We start from the raw sequence: 17,465 nt of genomic DNA, 5'->3' as shown, positions 1-17,465 counted from the left end.
AAACCAAATAAATTTTACCTGGTCGACTCTGATCACCGCGGTCTGCAGCTCCGCCTGCTTCTCCTGAAACAGGCTGCTCACATGGTCAATCTCTGCAGCTGCACACAGAGAGCAGGAAGTCAGATTGAAATTACATCGCTGTAGTTATTAATATTTTAGTGCTCAGATTCTACAGATATACATATAAACACCGAGCACGCTGTAAGTGACTGAGTAAATGGTCAAAAAAATCCCTCACGCTGCAGCATGAAGGCTTTATGAGGTTAAATTCTCGGTCTTTTAATATGCAGTCGTTTACTTCAGGGCCTGTAATCCACAGTCACCAACTCTACAGTGTTACGGTGTTTAGGCTTACAGAGGTTTCCGTTGATCAGTTTGCTGTAGTCGACTTGGCCTCTCATGGCTCGGATCTTCTTCAGCTTCGCTTCCTGAGTCTCCACTCGCTCTTTGAGCCGCTGCAGCTTCTCAGCTTCAGACTGAAAAAGAGAAGTCAGTGTTTAAAGTGGTTAAAAACTCCCCATACACTCAGGTGGTGGCAGTTCCAGTCATTTATGTATACTGAAAGGATACCTGCTCTGTAATTGAACTAAACTGTGACCCGAGATGCAGAAAAATACACGTTTTAGTTGATTATGTGCCGTCTCAGTTTCAGGAATAAATGGCTACAATGTGTTTAATTTGAAGAAATGAAATGAATTCTCAAGGTTATCCAATGAAAGCGCAGGTATTTGCTTTACTTGGAAAAGACTTGCAGACAGCAGTAATCAGCCCTCCGACAGACAAACCACATAAAGGAAGCAGTATGCAGATTATTGTATTTTAAACTGTATTAGTTTGATGAAAATATTGCTACCGTGATCACTCACACAATTGTGAGTAAAGCATGGAGTTTAACTTTAAATAGGGTGTCCTTGTGCTGTATAGACTCAAAGGAGACTAACAGAGGTGTGGATCGCACCTGTGACTGTCCCTGGTTGGATCTGCCTCCTTGCTGAAGATACCTCAGTCTCTGTTCCTGTAGGAAACAAAAGTACAGTCAAAGTAGAGTCCAGACTTTCATTTATTTCATTTGAAAAGTGGCATGGCATTTTCAGTTTTAAAGAAACTAAATCATGTTTTGCAAACCCAGCCAGAAAAAAACTAAAAAGTACTATTTTTATATTATAAAAATAAGATTATCTGGTATACCAGCTAAACTCAGCGAGGTTGAGCCCTTTTTCACTTTGATAACCTGGAAGCCTGTTTTCTAAATCAGCTCACTGACTGAGGAGGATCCTACACAAACAGAGGAGCAACCGTGGGATTTGTTGCAGCGCTTCAATCAGCAGAATTCAAATTTGATAAACGTGTTGGTGTTATTCGGTTACGTTTTCAGCACTGCCTGTTAAATCAACTAAATGACTATAGAAATGAAATCTACGTTTCAAATGGTTTTAAAAGAGCCTCTGACACAAATATTTTGGGTCTTTAATGAATTCAGGCCGGTGCTGTTGACTGATTGGCCAGTTTGCTGTCTGGCTCATTATGTGTCAAGCTGTCATTCAAAAATTTCACGAGTTCTCAGTGAAAAACAAATCACATTCAGTTTATGATAGAATTATTTCACGGTGCTCGTGAATTTGATTTCCTCTGTGACTTTTCCAGGGAGTGCCCAACGTTTCGCCCTGTGACAGATGAAATAGGCCCCAGCCCCCACTGCACCCCTGAATTGGTTGAGTGGTTAAGAAGATTAATGGAAAGATAATATTTCCTGGTTTTTGGTGCTTTGAGAACACATGCATGTGTTTTCACATCGTTCCCTCTCATTTTTCACACCTGCATGTTAATCTTATTTTTCATAAATAAAATCTTATTTCAAATGCTGCTGAAATAGATGAGTGTGCCGCTTCATACCATGCACCCTGTTGTACACACATAATACCCGATTATAGGGCTGGGCTATATCATACCGTTCACGGTAATACCGGTGGAATTTTGGGCAAGGATAGGAAAATGAAATATCGCGATAGAATATGGGTAAAACGTGCATGCACAGTGCCTATGTTTACATATGCACAAGGCTGCAATGCAGAATGAGAAGAGCGAAAGCGGATTGTTAAATGAAACAGATGAACCAGAATTGGTTTGTAAAAATGCTGCAACTTCAGTGGTGTGGAACTGGTTTAGCTTTCGTCCGTCAGATACACAACAAAGAACTATTTTATTAGCGCATGCTAGCGGGCCGTCGTTATTACCCTGTTGTTTGGAAAATACGACACACTTAAAATTAATCCTTTGATTTTTCTGAAAATCGACAGTGCCCTTTATAATCCCGTGTGCCTTATGTATGAATTCTGGTTGTGTTTACTGACCTCGAAATGATTTTATGCGCTCGAAAATCTGTCAAATGTTTTAATCCGACTTTGCTAAGCTAGGAAGCCGCACCGCTTGATGGATTGTCGGAGCATTACGGCTATCGTAGGCAGGAGCCTCGCGGAGTGATACGTACTGTGCTTCAACATAATATTACCGTATTGTGTGTGTATGACCTCTTTTTAAGTTTTGTGGATATTATACATGGTTATGCTGAGGATATGTCGGCCAGTTTCCACTGGAAATGCCTTTTGGTTAAACTGTCAGCGAGGAATTTGCACTTCTACATTTTTATGTAACTTTAATGCACATAAAAACAGCTGCTTGTTTAAGTGAAAATACATTGATGGGGTTTTTTGCACTAATAAAGTTGTGGAGTTGTAAAGTATTTTGTCTAGTGTCAATTATATCGTCAGTTATATCATTATCGCAAATTTTTAAATGTATATCGTGATAAATATTTTTGGTCATATCGCCCTGCTCTACCAGATTATATATATCAGCAGCACTAGCACCAGCAGCTTATTGCAGTGTTTAAGTGTTTATCTTTACTCTACATAAAACATGCATTTTCTGGACCATCACATCTGCAGCTTCACACAGCCGTCATCTATCTCAAACTCAACTTTTACTTGAGCCTTAAGATCTTAATAAAGCTGAAACTGTAAGGCAAACTTGGAGACACCAGTTACCCCACTCGTCTAATATTTTACCAAAGAACAGAATGTCAGATTCCTCATTAATGAGGAATTAATTAAAGGCTGGCATCACTTTACCAGGAGGAACAGTGAATTGGAGTACTTAACGACTTAAGTACAGTTTCCACAAATTGCAAAGAAATCTAGTGGGATAAACTGGCCCTTTGATGTGCAAGTACTGGTCCGTGGTCCACATGTTGGATGCCCATGTGTTAGACCTAACAGTCAGCTGGTCTTATGCATTCATAAAATATGAATTATTCATTTAAACGAGAAGTGTTTTCAGTGCTGAATAGTGAGGGCAGGAACACTTAATCATCTGGCCGTGCACATCCTTAGTCAACAGCATAATACTATAATAACTGCCATGCATGCAGTTCATTTTCACCCGATCATCACATCCAACTCCGACGACCATCAGCTGCTATTGATTTTCATTTAAGCTTGTGTGTATCTATGTATCTGACACACACAATAAACTACAGTGAGGAGACAGAGAAAGGCTGTGACGTGTGATGCTGACTGAAGCGGTTTACACCACTCACTCTGTATTTTGCAGGTACGTAGTACGGCTGACCTGTGTGTGTGTGCGTGTGTGTGTGTGCGTGTGTGCGTGTGTGTGTGTGTGTGTCTCTCTTTCACATACACACACAAAGGGGAGGAGAAAAGGGCATGCTGGCAGGAAGCCGCCCTGCTAACACATTACATAACAGGAGGGTGTTTACTTACAGACGTAGTGCAGGAATAAAAGTTTTTATGTTTTTGACTTTTTATTTTCCAGGAAGTCATCAATCTACGTTTCGCTATATTAATGTTGAGAAGACAGAAAATGTTTCTACATCAGCGCCTGGGAATTTTTTTCATCCAGCAAGGAAATGCTTGAGCAAGCTGGAAGGAAACACTTAATAGCTGTCAAATTACAGAAGCAGTTAAACTGCTGCTTTAAAAAAAAAAAAAAGCTGGATATCAGCATTAAACTGACAGGCAAAAAAAATCACTTCCACAGCAGTCTTGAAAAACTCAAAATGGCCAAATAAAAGTTTGTGGTTGATGCATTTTATCGAAAACTTTACCAAATGAATGCCGTTTGGCTCACTTTCCTGACTCCTTCCTGGAGTACAATACTGGGTAAACTTCCCAGCAGCTGTAGGTCCCTGCTGAACTCATTTCCTGCTAACTCAGAAGGCCACTTCCTGAATCTGGGGATGGGGCCGAATGACCACGATCTGTGTCTCCAGATATTTTCTCACATGTGCTGCAGCCCTGAAGCTTTCTAAACATCAGCCAAAAGAGTCAAAAGTGAGAAAAAGTCGAGTTCACACCACATCAAAAAAGAAGCATCTTTACCCCTTTTTTTGGTAAAGACCTCTGTTCTGAATCCAGGCAGTATTTGTTTATCCCCAACGGGTAATTAACATACAACAGAGCAGCATAACGTTGACGGGAAGGACAACAAGAACACGCAATAAGAGTGAGACAATAAATACACAGAATATACAGTTTAAAATGACACAGTTTTATAATTAAAGTGACTGAAAGGTGAATAAATAACTGTAAGTGACTAAAAGTAAATAAAGTGTCAGTAGTATGAAAAGAGTGTAGAGTAATTTATGTTTCTGGTGTGGGAAATGGTCTTATCTGCTGGTGTTAAAAAGCAGAGTGGCTTTGGGGACAAAGGTGGCTCCTCCTCCTCTCAGTCCTGCAGGAAATGCAGCGGAGGCGTCGCCCAGAGGGGGGGAGAGAAGAACATGAAAGCATGGGTCTATGCTGCCTTGTATCAATGCTTCATGCTTGTGGTTTAATGGTGCAGGAGATATTTTCCTTGGCCCGGTAGCACCAACCGAGTATTGTTTAAATACCACAGCTAGGGGCGGGTTTTAATAATCGATTAAAATCAATTCTGGCTTGGATAACGTGAATCGATTTTTTAATATAAATTTATTTTGCCCGAAATGACAGAATCTCAGGTGAAATCTCACAAAATTTCAACAACCACCAAACAGCTAAGACAGTCAATGAGAGCAGGAACACGGATTCTGCACAAAGACGTAAACACACAGCGGGACGGCGGATCAGAATCAGTGAGATGTGACTTTCTCACCTGACGGCACGGACACTCTCGGGGCTGAAAGCCGACAGCTCGCTGATTCTGATCTGTTGGCGGGTCCGCGCTTTGTGTTTACACCATTTTTGCGCCAATTCTAAAGCTGTTAGTTTGACCTCTCTCCAAACAATATTGACTGAACCAGCAGCAAAAGAAGATCCAAACTATGCTTCACATTAACATCGTCATGAATTCACTCTGACTTTTCCTGTTTTGCTTCCACCACAATAAAATCACACTTCATGCACAGCTCTCTCTCTCTCTTTCTCTCTGTACTGTTTTCTGCATTATTCGCTTGCTTGTCACGCACAAGTCTACCGTTGTTTACAGCGCTGTCGGCCGCTGTGTTTACATACTTCCGAAAAGAAAACCTAATTTCTGCCGTTCAATACTGAACAAATTTAAACTTTTTAAAATTATGCAAAATGCAAAACGCTCAGCCGTGTCTTTAATAAAACCGCTGTAACTTCAGAGGTGATGTTCATGTGTTGATTAATGGTTTTCTTTCGTTTTTGATCTACTGCAGAATATTTTTTATAAAATCCCAGGCCAGGAAAATCTTCATGTTTTTCTGTGTTTTATCTTCAGCTACTTTGACACAAAGGCATCTGCTGTGACGCTCACACCTTTGATAAAGTCTTGCGTGTGTCAGCTTCCTTTTTATAGATACAAAAATATGTAAATTTACTGATCTGAATTATAATATTTCTGACTGTCAAAATTTCCCAGATTCAAATCTAATCTAATCTAATTTAATCGATTCGTGGATCAAATCGATTTGGGACCTTGTGAATCAGAATCGAATCAATCCTAGAAATCAGTGACGATACCCAGCCCTAACCACAGCCTACTTGAGCATTGTTGCTGACCATGTCCATGCCTCTATGACCATCTCACACTCTAATTAATCTCATATTAGTTTCTTTTACATGACAATGAGTTCACTTTTAGTCCACTACAGCATGCTTGGGATGTAGTGAAATGGGGATTTGCATCATGGTTGTTCAGCCGATAAATCTGCAACGACTGTGTGAGGCTATCACATCAATATGGACCAAAATCTCAGCACTAGCAAGGTCCACCAAACAACATTTCTACAAGTCTAACTTCTTTTTTATGGTCAGCCTAGCTAAAAATTCTCCATTACAAGAAAAGTATCATGTAGTTTAATCACAATGTTGTCAACTTGACAGCTCAGTCTTCTGCAACAAAGCCGGCTGCAAGGAAAAACAAAGCTTGCTTTTACAGTTCCAACACTCTGAAATGGGCTAGAACAAACTGAGCCTGTGGTGCTGTAGTTGCGTTCCTATTTTTAAGTTCAGCTCCCATGTGAAGGCTTTCCAAATGTTCAAACAACCCAAATTATGTTCTTTTAAAACAGAAACTCTTTCATGACAAAACAGACCCACACTGTCCAGTCTCTCAGATCTGCTCGAACCGTCTCCCTTCAACATCAACAACGTGTGCACATCTACAACTGACTGGGTATATATGTACTTGAAAAAAACAACAACAAAAAAGCTTAATCTGGGCGTAGCAATATTTTGACCCATGTCACCTTGGGCTTAAGGGGTTAACGTGCAAACTCCCCAGCACAAACTAACTGTGACCTTCAACTGTGCGAGTTTTCATCGATTTGTGCTGATGCGAGAAGAGCGCCGGTAATAGTCTGGAGAGCAGCTGTCATGTCATGCACGCTCCACCCAGGCAGCTCCCTCAGGTAAACCTCACTGAGTATTTCTGAACCAGACTATCTCCTGTGTGGTGCATGTAAGAAACTGCAGCCTCAGAAAAACTCTAAACTCAATTCTCCCCAGCCTACGTCTGAAAACGACATCTCTCCTCCAGAGCCAATCTCTCACGTCGTTCCTCAAACCCTGAACTCAATCACACACGCACACACAAAAAAGATGCATGCGTTGTGATGCGCACACACATTCATCTGAGGCTCCAGGGGCCTCAAAGATGACCTTTTCAGACAGACTCTAATGTAGCTAACCTTACATTAACTGACAGGCGATCCATCCAGCAGCTGTGTGTGTGTGTACAGTATGAGTGAGTGCTTTACCTTGGCGAGCAACATCTGTTGCTGAGCCTCTATTTGTTGTTGTTGTCTTGTGGCCATTTCTTGGAGCTCAGAGAGGGTCAGCTCCACACGGGGAACCTACACCGGCACACAGGGGTTATACATTAATACATTATGTACACAGAGACAGTGTTTTCCCACAGTTTCCATCCATTACACGTCTCACTGTTGCTGTCGAGATGAAACCCAAACAGTGACAGGAGATAAAGCACAGCTGCACACATATATCACCTCACACTTTAGGTCACCGAGCAGCTTCACTGAATGTTATTAGGCAGGCAGCTGGTGGCTCTGGAAGAGCGACAGAATTATAGTTTAGGGTTAAGAAGAAAAAAAATCGACAGAATCTTCCCCTTTCCCTCACAGCATTTCCTTACAGATATCAACATCTCTGGGAGAGTGCTTTCTAGAGACTAATGTGTGTTTGCGTGTACGTGTGAGGGGGGGAAACGGGGAGGAATGCCTTTAGCAGACAACAGCGGAAGGTTTCAACCCAGCTACATCCTACTATTGTGCACATTTACTTATGAACACACAGACACACACTGCACCTGGGGTGTTATATTCATTCAGTTCACAGTGAAGTCAGACAAGCTGGATATGACTGCATCTGTCCTTTAATAGCCAGAACACGGCTCCACGATTACAATAGTTTTCAACAGACTGCGGTACAGTATCATAATATTTAATAATTATTGTTTGACAGTTTGACTCCTACAACACCAGAAAGGCCTGGCCTCTGGAGATATTCTACTATCAGCGTGTGAATGACTGATTATGACATAATACACTTCATCAACTTAAGCCATCCTAGGACAGAGAAAATGGAGTTTCAACCTGGGATTAAAAATGCGATCATACTATTAAACCTCTGACAGGCTTACAGCTTTGTTTAGTTTAACCTCCCATCCAGAGTAACATTGACGTATGAATATCATCCATCACTCCCATTTGGGCTGAACAAACTCCGCCTAGTGTGCTGCAACTGTATTCTTATGCAAAGTTAATCTCAAATCTGAAGCTTTTCCAAATGTCAAAATAAGATGAGATAAGATGAGATAAGATGAGATGAGAGAAGATGAGATGAGATGAGATAAGATGAGATAAGATGAAATGAGATGAGATAAGATGAGATAAGATGAAATGAGATGAGATAAGATGAGATAAGATGAGATGAGATGAGATGAGAGAAGATGAGATGAGATGAGATAAGATGAGATAAGATGAGATGAGATGAGATGACCTTTATTAGTCCCACAGGTGGGAAATTTGTTTTGTTAGAGCAAAAGTGCAAAGTTATGTAGCAGAAATTAGAAAACACTGGAATGCAATAAAATACAATAGAATAAAATAAAATACTATGACTCAGATGATGTTCTCCAAAAACAGAAACTGTCTTATGGGCAAATGAATGCATGAGCATTAAAGATGAAGACTCTGTACACTGATATCTATTGAAATATTGCTCCCATCAACATCTTCCATTTTTAAGACTCATCGTGTGACTGTTGTTTCCAATTTTGAACCCCTAACAGATGAGCCATCTGCCCACATCACCGGGCGAGAATGTGTGTTGTGAATAATTTTTTAAAAAACTGTGAACTTTTAAGTTATGCTTAGTTTATTGCATTACATCACCAAGAAGTATTTATTTCCTAGGTCAGTTGAGGAAACACTATATGATTAGTATAGTAGATTACTTATACGGCACAGATATCTATTAGAGCAGTTTGATCATCTAAAAGGAATCAGTCGGGACCTGAGATGAAACCCTGAGGAATACCAGAGCTAACAGATTGTGGTGGGACAACATTATAAGTAATATAAACGAGTATGGCAAAATCTGAGATGGTTATTAGTATAAATGATATGCTCACAAACAGTGAGTATCAGAGTATTAGTAACAGAGGTCTAAACAGTAAAACCAGTGCAGATGGGCCTTAAATGGGAATCGCTTGTAAAGGCCAGCAGGGGGCGGTTGCTCAAGAACAAGACAGATTGGCAACTGACTCGTGATTACTTTAGTAAACCCTTTTCTCTTGAGTTTATGGGCTCAATCACTAGTTTCAAGTCCAATGTAATAAAACATGATGTTCATTTTATAAATTATGGTCCTTATTAGTGACCCTGAGACCTTGAGTATGGTATGTCCTTCTGTTTCTTTGTCGTGTGTTTTCACTTGTGTCATCTGGTTTCAAAAAGCTGAAATGGTAATGGGCAAAATGCTTCAGAAACCAGCGATTACAATGTTATTGGCTGACATTACAGTGGCTACTTCCTTCTTTATACTCAGTCTATGGAGACACAGTTTTAAAGGGTCAGTTCATCTATGCTCAGTGCACTAAAATCATTGTTACTTATGTGAGTTTTGATCATTGCAGGTTTTTGCCAGATGTCTGCTTGAAACCATGGATGGATTTTTTTAATGGCGCTCAAGGAAAAAAAAATCCCGAATCCATCTTTTTATCTAAACAATCGACAGTCTTCTCTGTGAGAGCTACATTGGTGCCTGTTTGACTTGAATATGATTATTGGCAGTACTTCAGTGGCCTGAATTTGGGGACTGCTCCGATTATCGGACACAGAAACTGGAGACAGAAGAGTCTGTTGTTACTGGCATTTAATGGGACTTGGTGTAAGGGTTGAGTAGTTCAAGTAAAAAAGATTTTTTTTCCCAGTGATAAGACAGAAATAGTTTCCAAACGTTAAATTAGGGTCGAAGAGGACGGAGGCCACTGCAAATTTTGTTAAATGTGTGAAACAATATTGATGTCTAAGTGGAGACTTAGATGCGCCGTGACTAAGGGAGGCGCTGATGAATAACTCCATGAGCCTGAACAGCGCCCTTGGGTTATGACACAAGTTATGAAATCAGTGAAACAAATTAAAATCATCATCAATTTAACTACTGGAAGCTCTAACTCTGGCAGCACTAGTGCTATGCTAAATATCAGTATTGGTGATTAATAGCCCTGACTATAGGGCTATAGACTGCGCAGTCCACTGCGCTATAGACCGTGGACTGACTTACGTAAATCTACGTAAAACATAATGCACACATTGTGTATTCCACTGTAATACATCATGTGTTAGACAGTGACATTATGCACAATACACAAGGTTTTCCAGCCAGTGTCGCCACATATTAGCTAATTGCTGACTTTTGGGATCCTGTGGTTCCTCACTTTGATGTGCAACAATAATTGCATTGTTTTCTCATATCTCAAGAGTAATATCAGAGCCAATCAGCATAAGACACTTTAAGATTTTTATATTTTTTTAAGCCCTTTCAGTCTGATATCCCTTTAAAATGCATATAATGCATAGATGGAACTACAGGGTGGGGCTTCAGACAAGCAGCAAAAAGGAGCTTTTATGCTTACATGCAGTAACCATACGTGGTTGATGAAGGATGCAGTCAGACTGAGCCTGATAGCCTCCCCTCCACGCAGACTAAACAAAAACTGCGCAACAGCATGCTTCAGTCTTTTCTGTCCACCGCTCCTTTCTCTCTCTCCTCTCAGTTCTTCTTTTAGTGCACGCTCTGCGTTTTTATCACGAAGAAAAGGGCTTTTGCAGAGCATCGTGAGGTTCACGAGTTTATGTATTTATGCTTTAATTGGTGTCGTTTCACATCGGCCTTATTGATTTATGAATTTGTTAACATGGCGATTTTCAGTTAAACTTCAGGAATGCTGTTGTTGGTGCCAAAATGTTGAAGTTCTACATAATTACAACATGCACCACATGTCCTCTCGGACCCACCTGTTAAAGTCAGACAGGGCAGAACGGATGGATGGTCTGACTTTGGGGGTCAAACATGCTCAGGCACAGCACTGATCACCTAAGTGAGTATACACTTCATTTGTACTCTGATATAAAGCCGTCCAGAGACCATACATAGATTTCAGGCACCTAGTGACATAATGTGGGCAGGACCTGAGATAAATTCTCTCAACTTCCACAGAGTGCAGGATGCCACTGATTGATATATGACCTCATGGTAAATACATTAGTGGCTTACCAAGGCAACCAGAGCCCAAAATGCCCACTAGTGACCAGCAGTCAGTTTCAAAGTCATGCATGATGATGGACAGCTTAATGCCCGTACAGTCACCTGGATGAGCTGCCAGCATTCTTCCTCATGCTCCATGCATAACAACCCTACTACTGCCAGTACTGAGGACCTTTTAGAGCTGTTCATTTGAATATGTTTTAGTAAAATTTCTCCTGCCGTGTATGATTTTTGTTCCATTTTTCACATTATTCATTAAATTATATTGTCATCTTTTTTCTGCCTCTGCTCTCCATCACAGCCGAGCCTGCTCCTATTTTACCTTTAAGCAAGAGAAGTAATTGTTTTCTTTCTATTGCTTTTGTATCACGAGTGTTTGCACAGGAGTACACGTGTGTGTTATTCTAAGATATACTAAACTAGAACCCTGCAATGCATCAGCACTTTTCACATTTTTGGAGCCATCACAAATACATTTTGGAAGCATCTGCTCTGAAGATTCGACTGCAGCTGGTTTCAGAAAAGCAAACATGATACGTATTGCTCTGTAAACACCCTGAGCAGTTTTGCTGACTTCCTCAGTTTAAAAATCTCCGTCTGCAGGACTGAGGCTGAGGATCGCTTGTCAGTCAAAGCAGTGTGTGAGACAGTTTTCCTGGGATTTCCTGCCACTGAAGTCCTCTAAATGCTTCAGCTTCTAGCTTTCCACTGATTCAAATGGGAACATGCACTCCAGCTACAGGAAAGTTAAAAATTCACCTGACACTTAACCACAGTGTCATGCCGCTCATGCTGTTAAACACTCTAACGCATCCTGCAGACTGTGCTGCTGCGAGCCCCCCGCTGACGTTAACATGCAGTTCCTACCAGCATCCCGCTGTGCTGTATTTACCTGCAGGCTGTCCCATGTGATCCTGCAGGAGCGCACTTTAATTTTGCTGCATTGTCCTTCAACAGTAAATTCCTGCACCAAATCTACCTCATTCCACTCCATCCTCACAAGCGTCTCAGAGACACGCCGGACCTTAATGGTTTCTGATGGAAAAGCGTTGCCGGAGGCTCGCACGAGAAGCGCTTAAAGAGGAGGAAATGAGAGCGATCCTTATCACAACTTTCCCTCTCGTCCGCCTGGTGATGTGCTGAGATTTACGACACTCCCTCTCCCTCACTCGCTCGGCCCACACACCCTCCCTTCTCCTCCTTTCTCTCTCTCTCTCTCTCTCTCTCATAAAAACTCTCGATTATTAGTGTGTTCTCATGTGACGTTTTTACAGAGAGCAAATCCCACCGATGTGACACCGCTTTCAACTGCCACAGTAAACATGAAAAAACACAAATAGGTGCGAAACGAGAGAAGGAACTCATTGCCTCTCTCTTTTTCTGTTATTGCTCTCAGTTTCCAGTCTCATCATCTGTTCGTCTCCACTCCTTCACTTTTCTCTCTGCTTATTAAGCCCCATCTTTCTCCATATCTGTATTCTTTCATCTCTCTTTCTCTCAGTCCTTGTCATTTCTCTGCAGCTGGCTTTTTGCTGCAGCGACATCCTCTCTCACTCTCTTTCCCTCTCTCTCCTCTCACACCTCCCTTTTTCTCTCTCCTACTTTCTCTCAGAAGGAAAATCACTGCACCACAGCCTGACGGGGCACTAGCTGCTCTCATCAACCTCTGCCTCCTGCTCCAGATGTGCGGTGTAAAAAAGGTGAAGATGATCAATGGCTGTGGTGGTATGCATGGCGCACACACTATACAGTTAACAGCTGACTGCTGCTGCGTCATATTTTCATTCACACACACACACAGAGTGACATGTGACTCAGATGCTGCATCACACATTTTCATCTTTCACACAGACAAACACACATTAGTTATTCCTCCTGCTCTGGGCGCAGCCCTCCATGGGCGTGACTGTGCTGTGTGTCTAGTATATTGAGTATATTGAGCTATGTCAACTATTTATAACCAGCAACACTGATTTTAACATGTTGTACTTTAGGATGTGAGTGTTATTTCTTTATAATGGATGAAAACTTTGTATCATTTTCACTGCAACAGTTGCTTAGTGCTTTATACAGATGCAGTATGCTTGAACATTTAAGTTTTATTCTTCTTTCAGGCTCGTGAAACAACTTCAAAGACATCAAAACTCTCTCATGGAAATCACAGCCAACAGATATGTTGCCAGAACAACACTAAAATCATTTTAGATATGACAATTTTGCACATATCCAAGAAGAAAATAGCACAAATGTTACTTTTAACAGTTTCATAGCTGAAGCTCAGATCTCCCAATAATTTAATTCTTACAATGTTTTTCCAAACTTGACTAAAACGTGACCTCTTTTCTATGAGTGACTCCGGGAAGGTTGGTAAAATTACTTGGGTTTTTAAGGAAATGGAAATCTTGACGCTAGTATCTGCAGGCTGCAATGGAAACACCATCAATGAGTTCAGTCTGCAGCCACTTTAAGAAGAGGATCACAGGGCATTCTTCGAAGTTGGGTAAGTTTAAGGGAGATACCTGAGCTTTTAACTTAGTTACTTCTGTAACTAAACATCAATTACATTTAAAGTGTTTTCTTGTTGCGGCCTGCGTTGTTGTATTGTTGTTCTAAATGTTTTACAGCAGGCGAATAGTCCGTTTCAGGTTTGCATCACTCATTTAACAATGCATAACACAAAGATTTCAATAAAGAGCTTCAATATTTTTGTGAATACAGTGTTATAGATTAGAGGTGGGAATCACCATACATCCCACGATACGATATTATCACAATACTTAACCCACGATACGATATTATTGCAATTTTTTAAAATATTTTGCGATATTCAGATTCTGTACATAAAGGTAAACTTTATCAATATTCATTTTATCTAATATCAAAGTCTCACACTCAGTCTTTCTCTCATTTCAGTTTGATTGTTGACAAACTGAACGGTTTGTATTACAGTCTAGTCCAACTTAACTGAATCAACCATCTGGTACAATTATAGCTATTCTGAACTATGCAGTTTATGAAAACTATGCAGCCCCTTCAGCAACTGAAGAATTTGAAAGTAAATTAAAACAAAATATCATTTTACATTAAATAAAAAAGTTTTAAACTTAATTAAAATAAAACATGTCTTAAATTAAAATAAGTAAACTGTCATGTTTATTGCTGCCATAAAAAAAGTTAAACACATTTGGACAGTGAAGGAATGTCAGGATTCTTGCTCAGAAAAAGGATCAACATGCTCTGAAGTCAGAGCACAAAAACCTTTTTGTAACAAAATATCGATACATTATTAGCAAACAAAATATCACGATACTGCACAGTATCGATTTTTTCCCCCACCCCTATTATAGATGCAACATGAGGATGTTCAAAGATCCATATTTGGACTTTGCTTTTAGATGGAGGTGTTCTGGTGCTTTGTTTGGCTCCAGGATCCACGTTTTGGCTGTCAAAACCCTTTTCCACCAACACTTTGCTGCGCCAGTGCAGAGCCAGTTCTGTCTTGGTGTCTTTTCAGAAACAGCCCACATTTACAGAATAACGAGAACAAAATATTTACTAATAGAAGTTTGGATCCACTTATCTGTCCTGATTTCCATTTCATTGAAGTTACGCAACTTTTTGTTTTTGGCGAGAACATGTGGAAGCGGTTCTAGACTGGAAAAGAGCAATTTGTGCCGTGGACTCCTGAGCTGCTTTCTCACTCATGGTCCAGGTGGAAAACAGTGATCTGAAGGTGACTGAAGCTTCTGACGTGCTTTTTATGCTGTGCCACGTTTCCTTCTTGAAGGAATGATTAAACATCTACATGCCTGGATGGCAGTAGAGTGTGTGATCTGGGTTTTGATCTCAACCATGTGGGCGCTCACCTGCTTTGCTCAGTTGTCAGTTTTGTTGGCTCTCGTGGGGAAGTCCTAGTTTAGAGCAAACAAAATTGGGCTACTTTGATGACAGCAGGGGGTGGCTTTGAGGCTTGGATAGTAATATTCGGAGTCAGACAACCCTGGCAACCTGAGCAGTGTGTGTTTTTCAGCTGTAAACTACTTTCTCATGGTGCAATCGTGCCTATAATCTGAAGCACATGGAGATATTTGACCTTCTTAGTGTGTGCACACTGCCTTTCTCAACAGTACTCAAAGTTATGCATACAAACACACACATTGTTCCGATCATAGGTCCCTCCAGTAATAAAACCCATCCCCTGCCTATCTGCTGTGCACCTCCAGTAAAAATATTTCTCTAAATCTACAATAACAGCCTTCAGACATTCCTGAAGCCCCAGGCCGGACCAAAGGGGAAAGCTCTGTTATCAGAAGAGCTTCAGTAACCAACATCCACACAGCACGGTGGCCTGGTGGCTGCAAACATCCTATAACTGAAAGCTCATCTTTGAACTTGTCCATCATGTGACCCGACTGTGTCCTTGGGCAAAGCAGTTAACAGCATTTAATTTAAGAGTATAGGAAGCTTCGGCACAGCAGCACCTGGACTTGCGTCACAGGAGGCAATTCGAGTCCGCAGACGCCCCTGACCCTGGACTTTGAAAGGCTTCATATTAATTTAAATCAACACATCCCCTGATGTGTGTTTGGTCAAGAGCGCTCAGACACACCTGATTGCTTAATATATCCCACAGCAGCGCTCCCACATGCAGCTGGATGGGGTTGAGTTACACAGAGCAGGATCAGCAAACTGAATTCTGTGCCTCAACTTAAAGTGTGTGACGGCCCTCGTGGTTACTCTGAGGTCAGGGGCGAGGTTTGTAAGAGGGTGTGCTGCAAAAGGAAAGGCCTGCAAGACACCAGCATTAAGTAGTAACAGCTACTCATTTATTGAGCAACTAGCACTGTTTCAGTCAGATGAGAAACTATATGCTAACATGTTTTTCCTAAACAGAATAAAGTGAAACAACACAGCGACCATCTCTAATTTAGAGTATGTGTCAGTCCTTCAAAGAGCGGCACAGTTTGAGGACACAGACGGCTCCCTGATGCAGTTAATGTCAGCATGAAAATTTAATTTCATCTGTAATTTATTATGCATCAGTACTACAGCAGGACAGTATATGCTAACAAAATGCACCACTCAGAGCCACGTCAAGGGTAAGAGGGAATCCTCTTGATTTGTTTTTTCCCTGAGATGCGAGCATAAAAATATGACACATTTCCCAACCAGCCCCATCTGGACTGGTCATTAGACAGCCATGCCCTCCTTTCCCTAATATTGTTAGAAACTAGCTGGGTCCTGACCAGGTTGGTGTATGCTAATAGCCAGTGTTGGGGAGTAACGGAATACATGTACCGCCGTTACGTATTTAAAATACAAAATATGAGTAACTGTATTCCGTTACAGTTACCGTTTAAAAAGGTGGTATTTAGAATACAGTTACTTTGTTGAAATAAATGGATTACATGGCGGTACTTCCCTGTTTCATATTGTGGCGGGTCAGGACTGTTTGGGTTTTGTTTGACAGCTACGTTCTGCTGTTCCAGGCGGCAGCGTTACGGTTGCCATGGTTACAGGGTGACGCTCTCTCTCTGCGTGTTTCCTGGGTGAGAGAGGCCTTTTTGTTGTTGTTGTGCTAAGCTAATAGGCAGAATGCTACAGGTATAGCTCTAAAGAATGTAGCATCATAGGCAGTGTAGTCCGTGCTGCAGGGAGAATGGACTGCCATACCCGTTATGTGTCTGTGAGCGAGGGAGGGAGAAAAAGGAAAAGTACGAGCTGTCATCGAGCAGAAACGGGAGCTGGAAGCATGTAAATATAATAATAACCACTGCAGCCAAGAAGAGAGCCTGACGAGCCCAGTTGTAAGTAAGCTATTAAGACTCGACTGTACACCGTGTTCGTGTTTTCCTCCAAAAACAATAAGTTCTGTTGGAGCAGCCTTTCAACGCCTCTCTCTGTCTCTCGCTAGCAAAGTTGACTCAGACAACAAAGTAAAGCTAGTTTTCAGCTACGAGCCGACACAGAACCCACCGTATTAGCCAGAGGTCCCTTTACTACGGTTCGGAGCCGCGGACCTTCAGTAACAGTAATAAATCACAGCAATAGTACATTCATGTAGTTGTAAACAGCATGATAATATATTAAGTAATCCAAAGTATTCAGAATACGTTACTCTCATTGAGTAACGTAACGGAATACGTTACAGAATACATTTTGGGGCATGTATTCTGTAATCTGTAATGGAATACATTTTAAAAGTAACCT

At 41.1% G+C, this 17,465-nt stretch overlaps 1 protein-coding gene across 6 annotated transcripts in view; it reads right to left on the bottom strand.

Moving 5' to 3' along the window:
* Positions 1 to 17,465, bottom strand: part of LOC146495733 (apoptosis-stimulating of p53 protein 1-like) — a 69,721-nt gene that overhangs the window by 19,286 nt on the left and 32,970 nt on the right. For 4 of the 6 annotated variants that reach the window (XM_085143104.1, XM_085143103.1, XM_085143105.1 and 1 more), the window contains 4 exons: positions 7,223 to 7,318; positions 959 to 1,015; positions 356 to 476; positions 19 to 98 (listed from right to left, as the gene is read on the bottom strand). In XM_085143104.1, coding sequence (XP_084999230.1) covers positions 19 to 98; positions 356 to 476; positions 959 to 1,015; positions 7,223 to 7,318 — 354 coding nt within the window. Of the gene's footprint in view, positions 1 to 18; positions 99 to 355; positions 477 to 958; positions 1,016 to 7,222; positions 7,319 to 12,147; positions 17,025 to 17,465 lie in introns of those variants that run through there. The other 2 variants (XM_085143106.1, XM_085143108.1) reach the window with 2 other exon arrangements.

Source organism: Neolamprologus multifasciatus, chromosome 19 (genome assembly GCF_963576455.1).
Source record: "Neolamprologus multifasciatus chromosome 19, fNeoMul1.2, whole genome shotgun sequence".
NCBI classification, from domain to species: domain Eukaryota; kingdom Metazoa; phylum Chordata; class Actinopteri; order Cichliformes; family Cichlidae; genus Neolamprologus; species Neolamprologus multifasciatus.
Note: the sequence above shows the minus strand (reverse complement) of the source record. Positions and strands in the feature narration are given on the sequence as shown.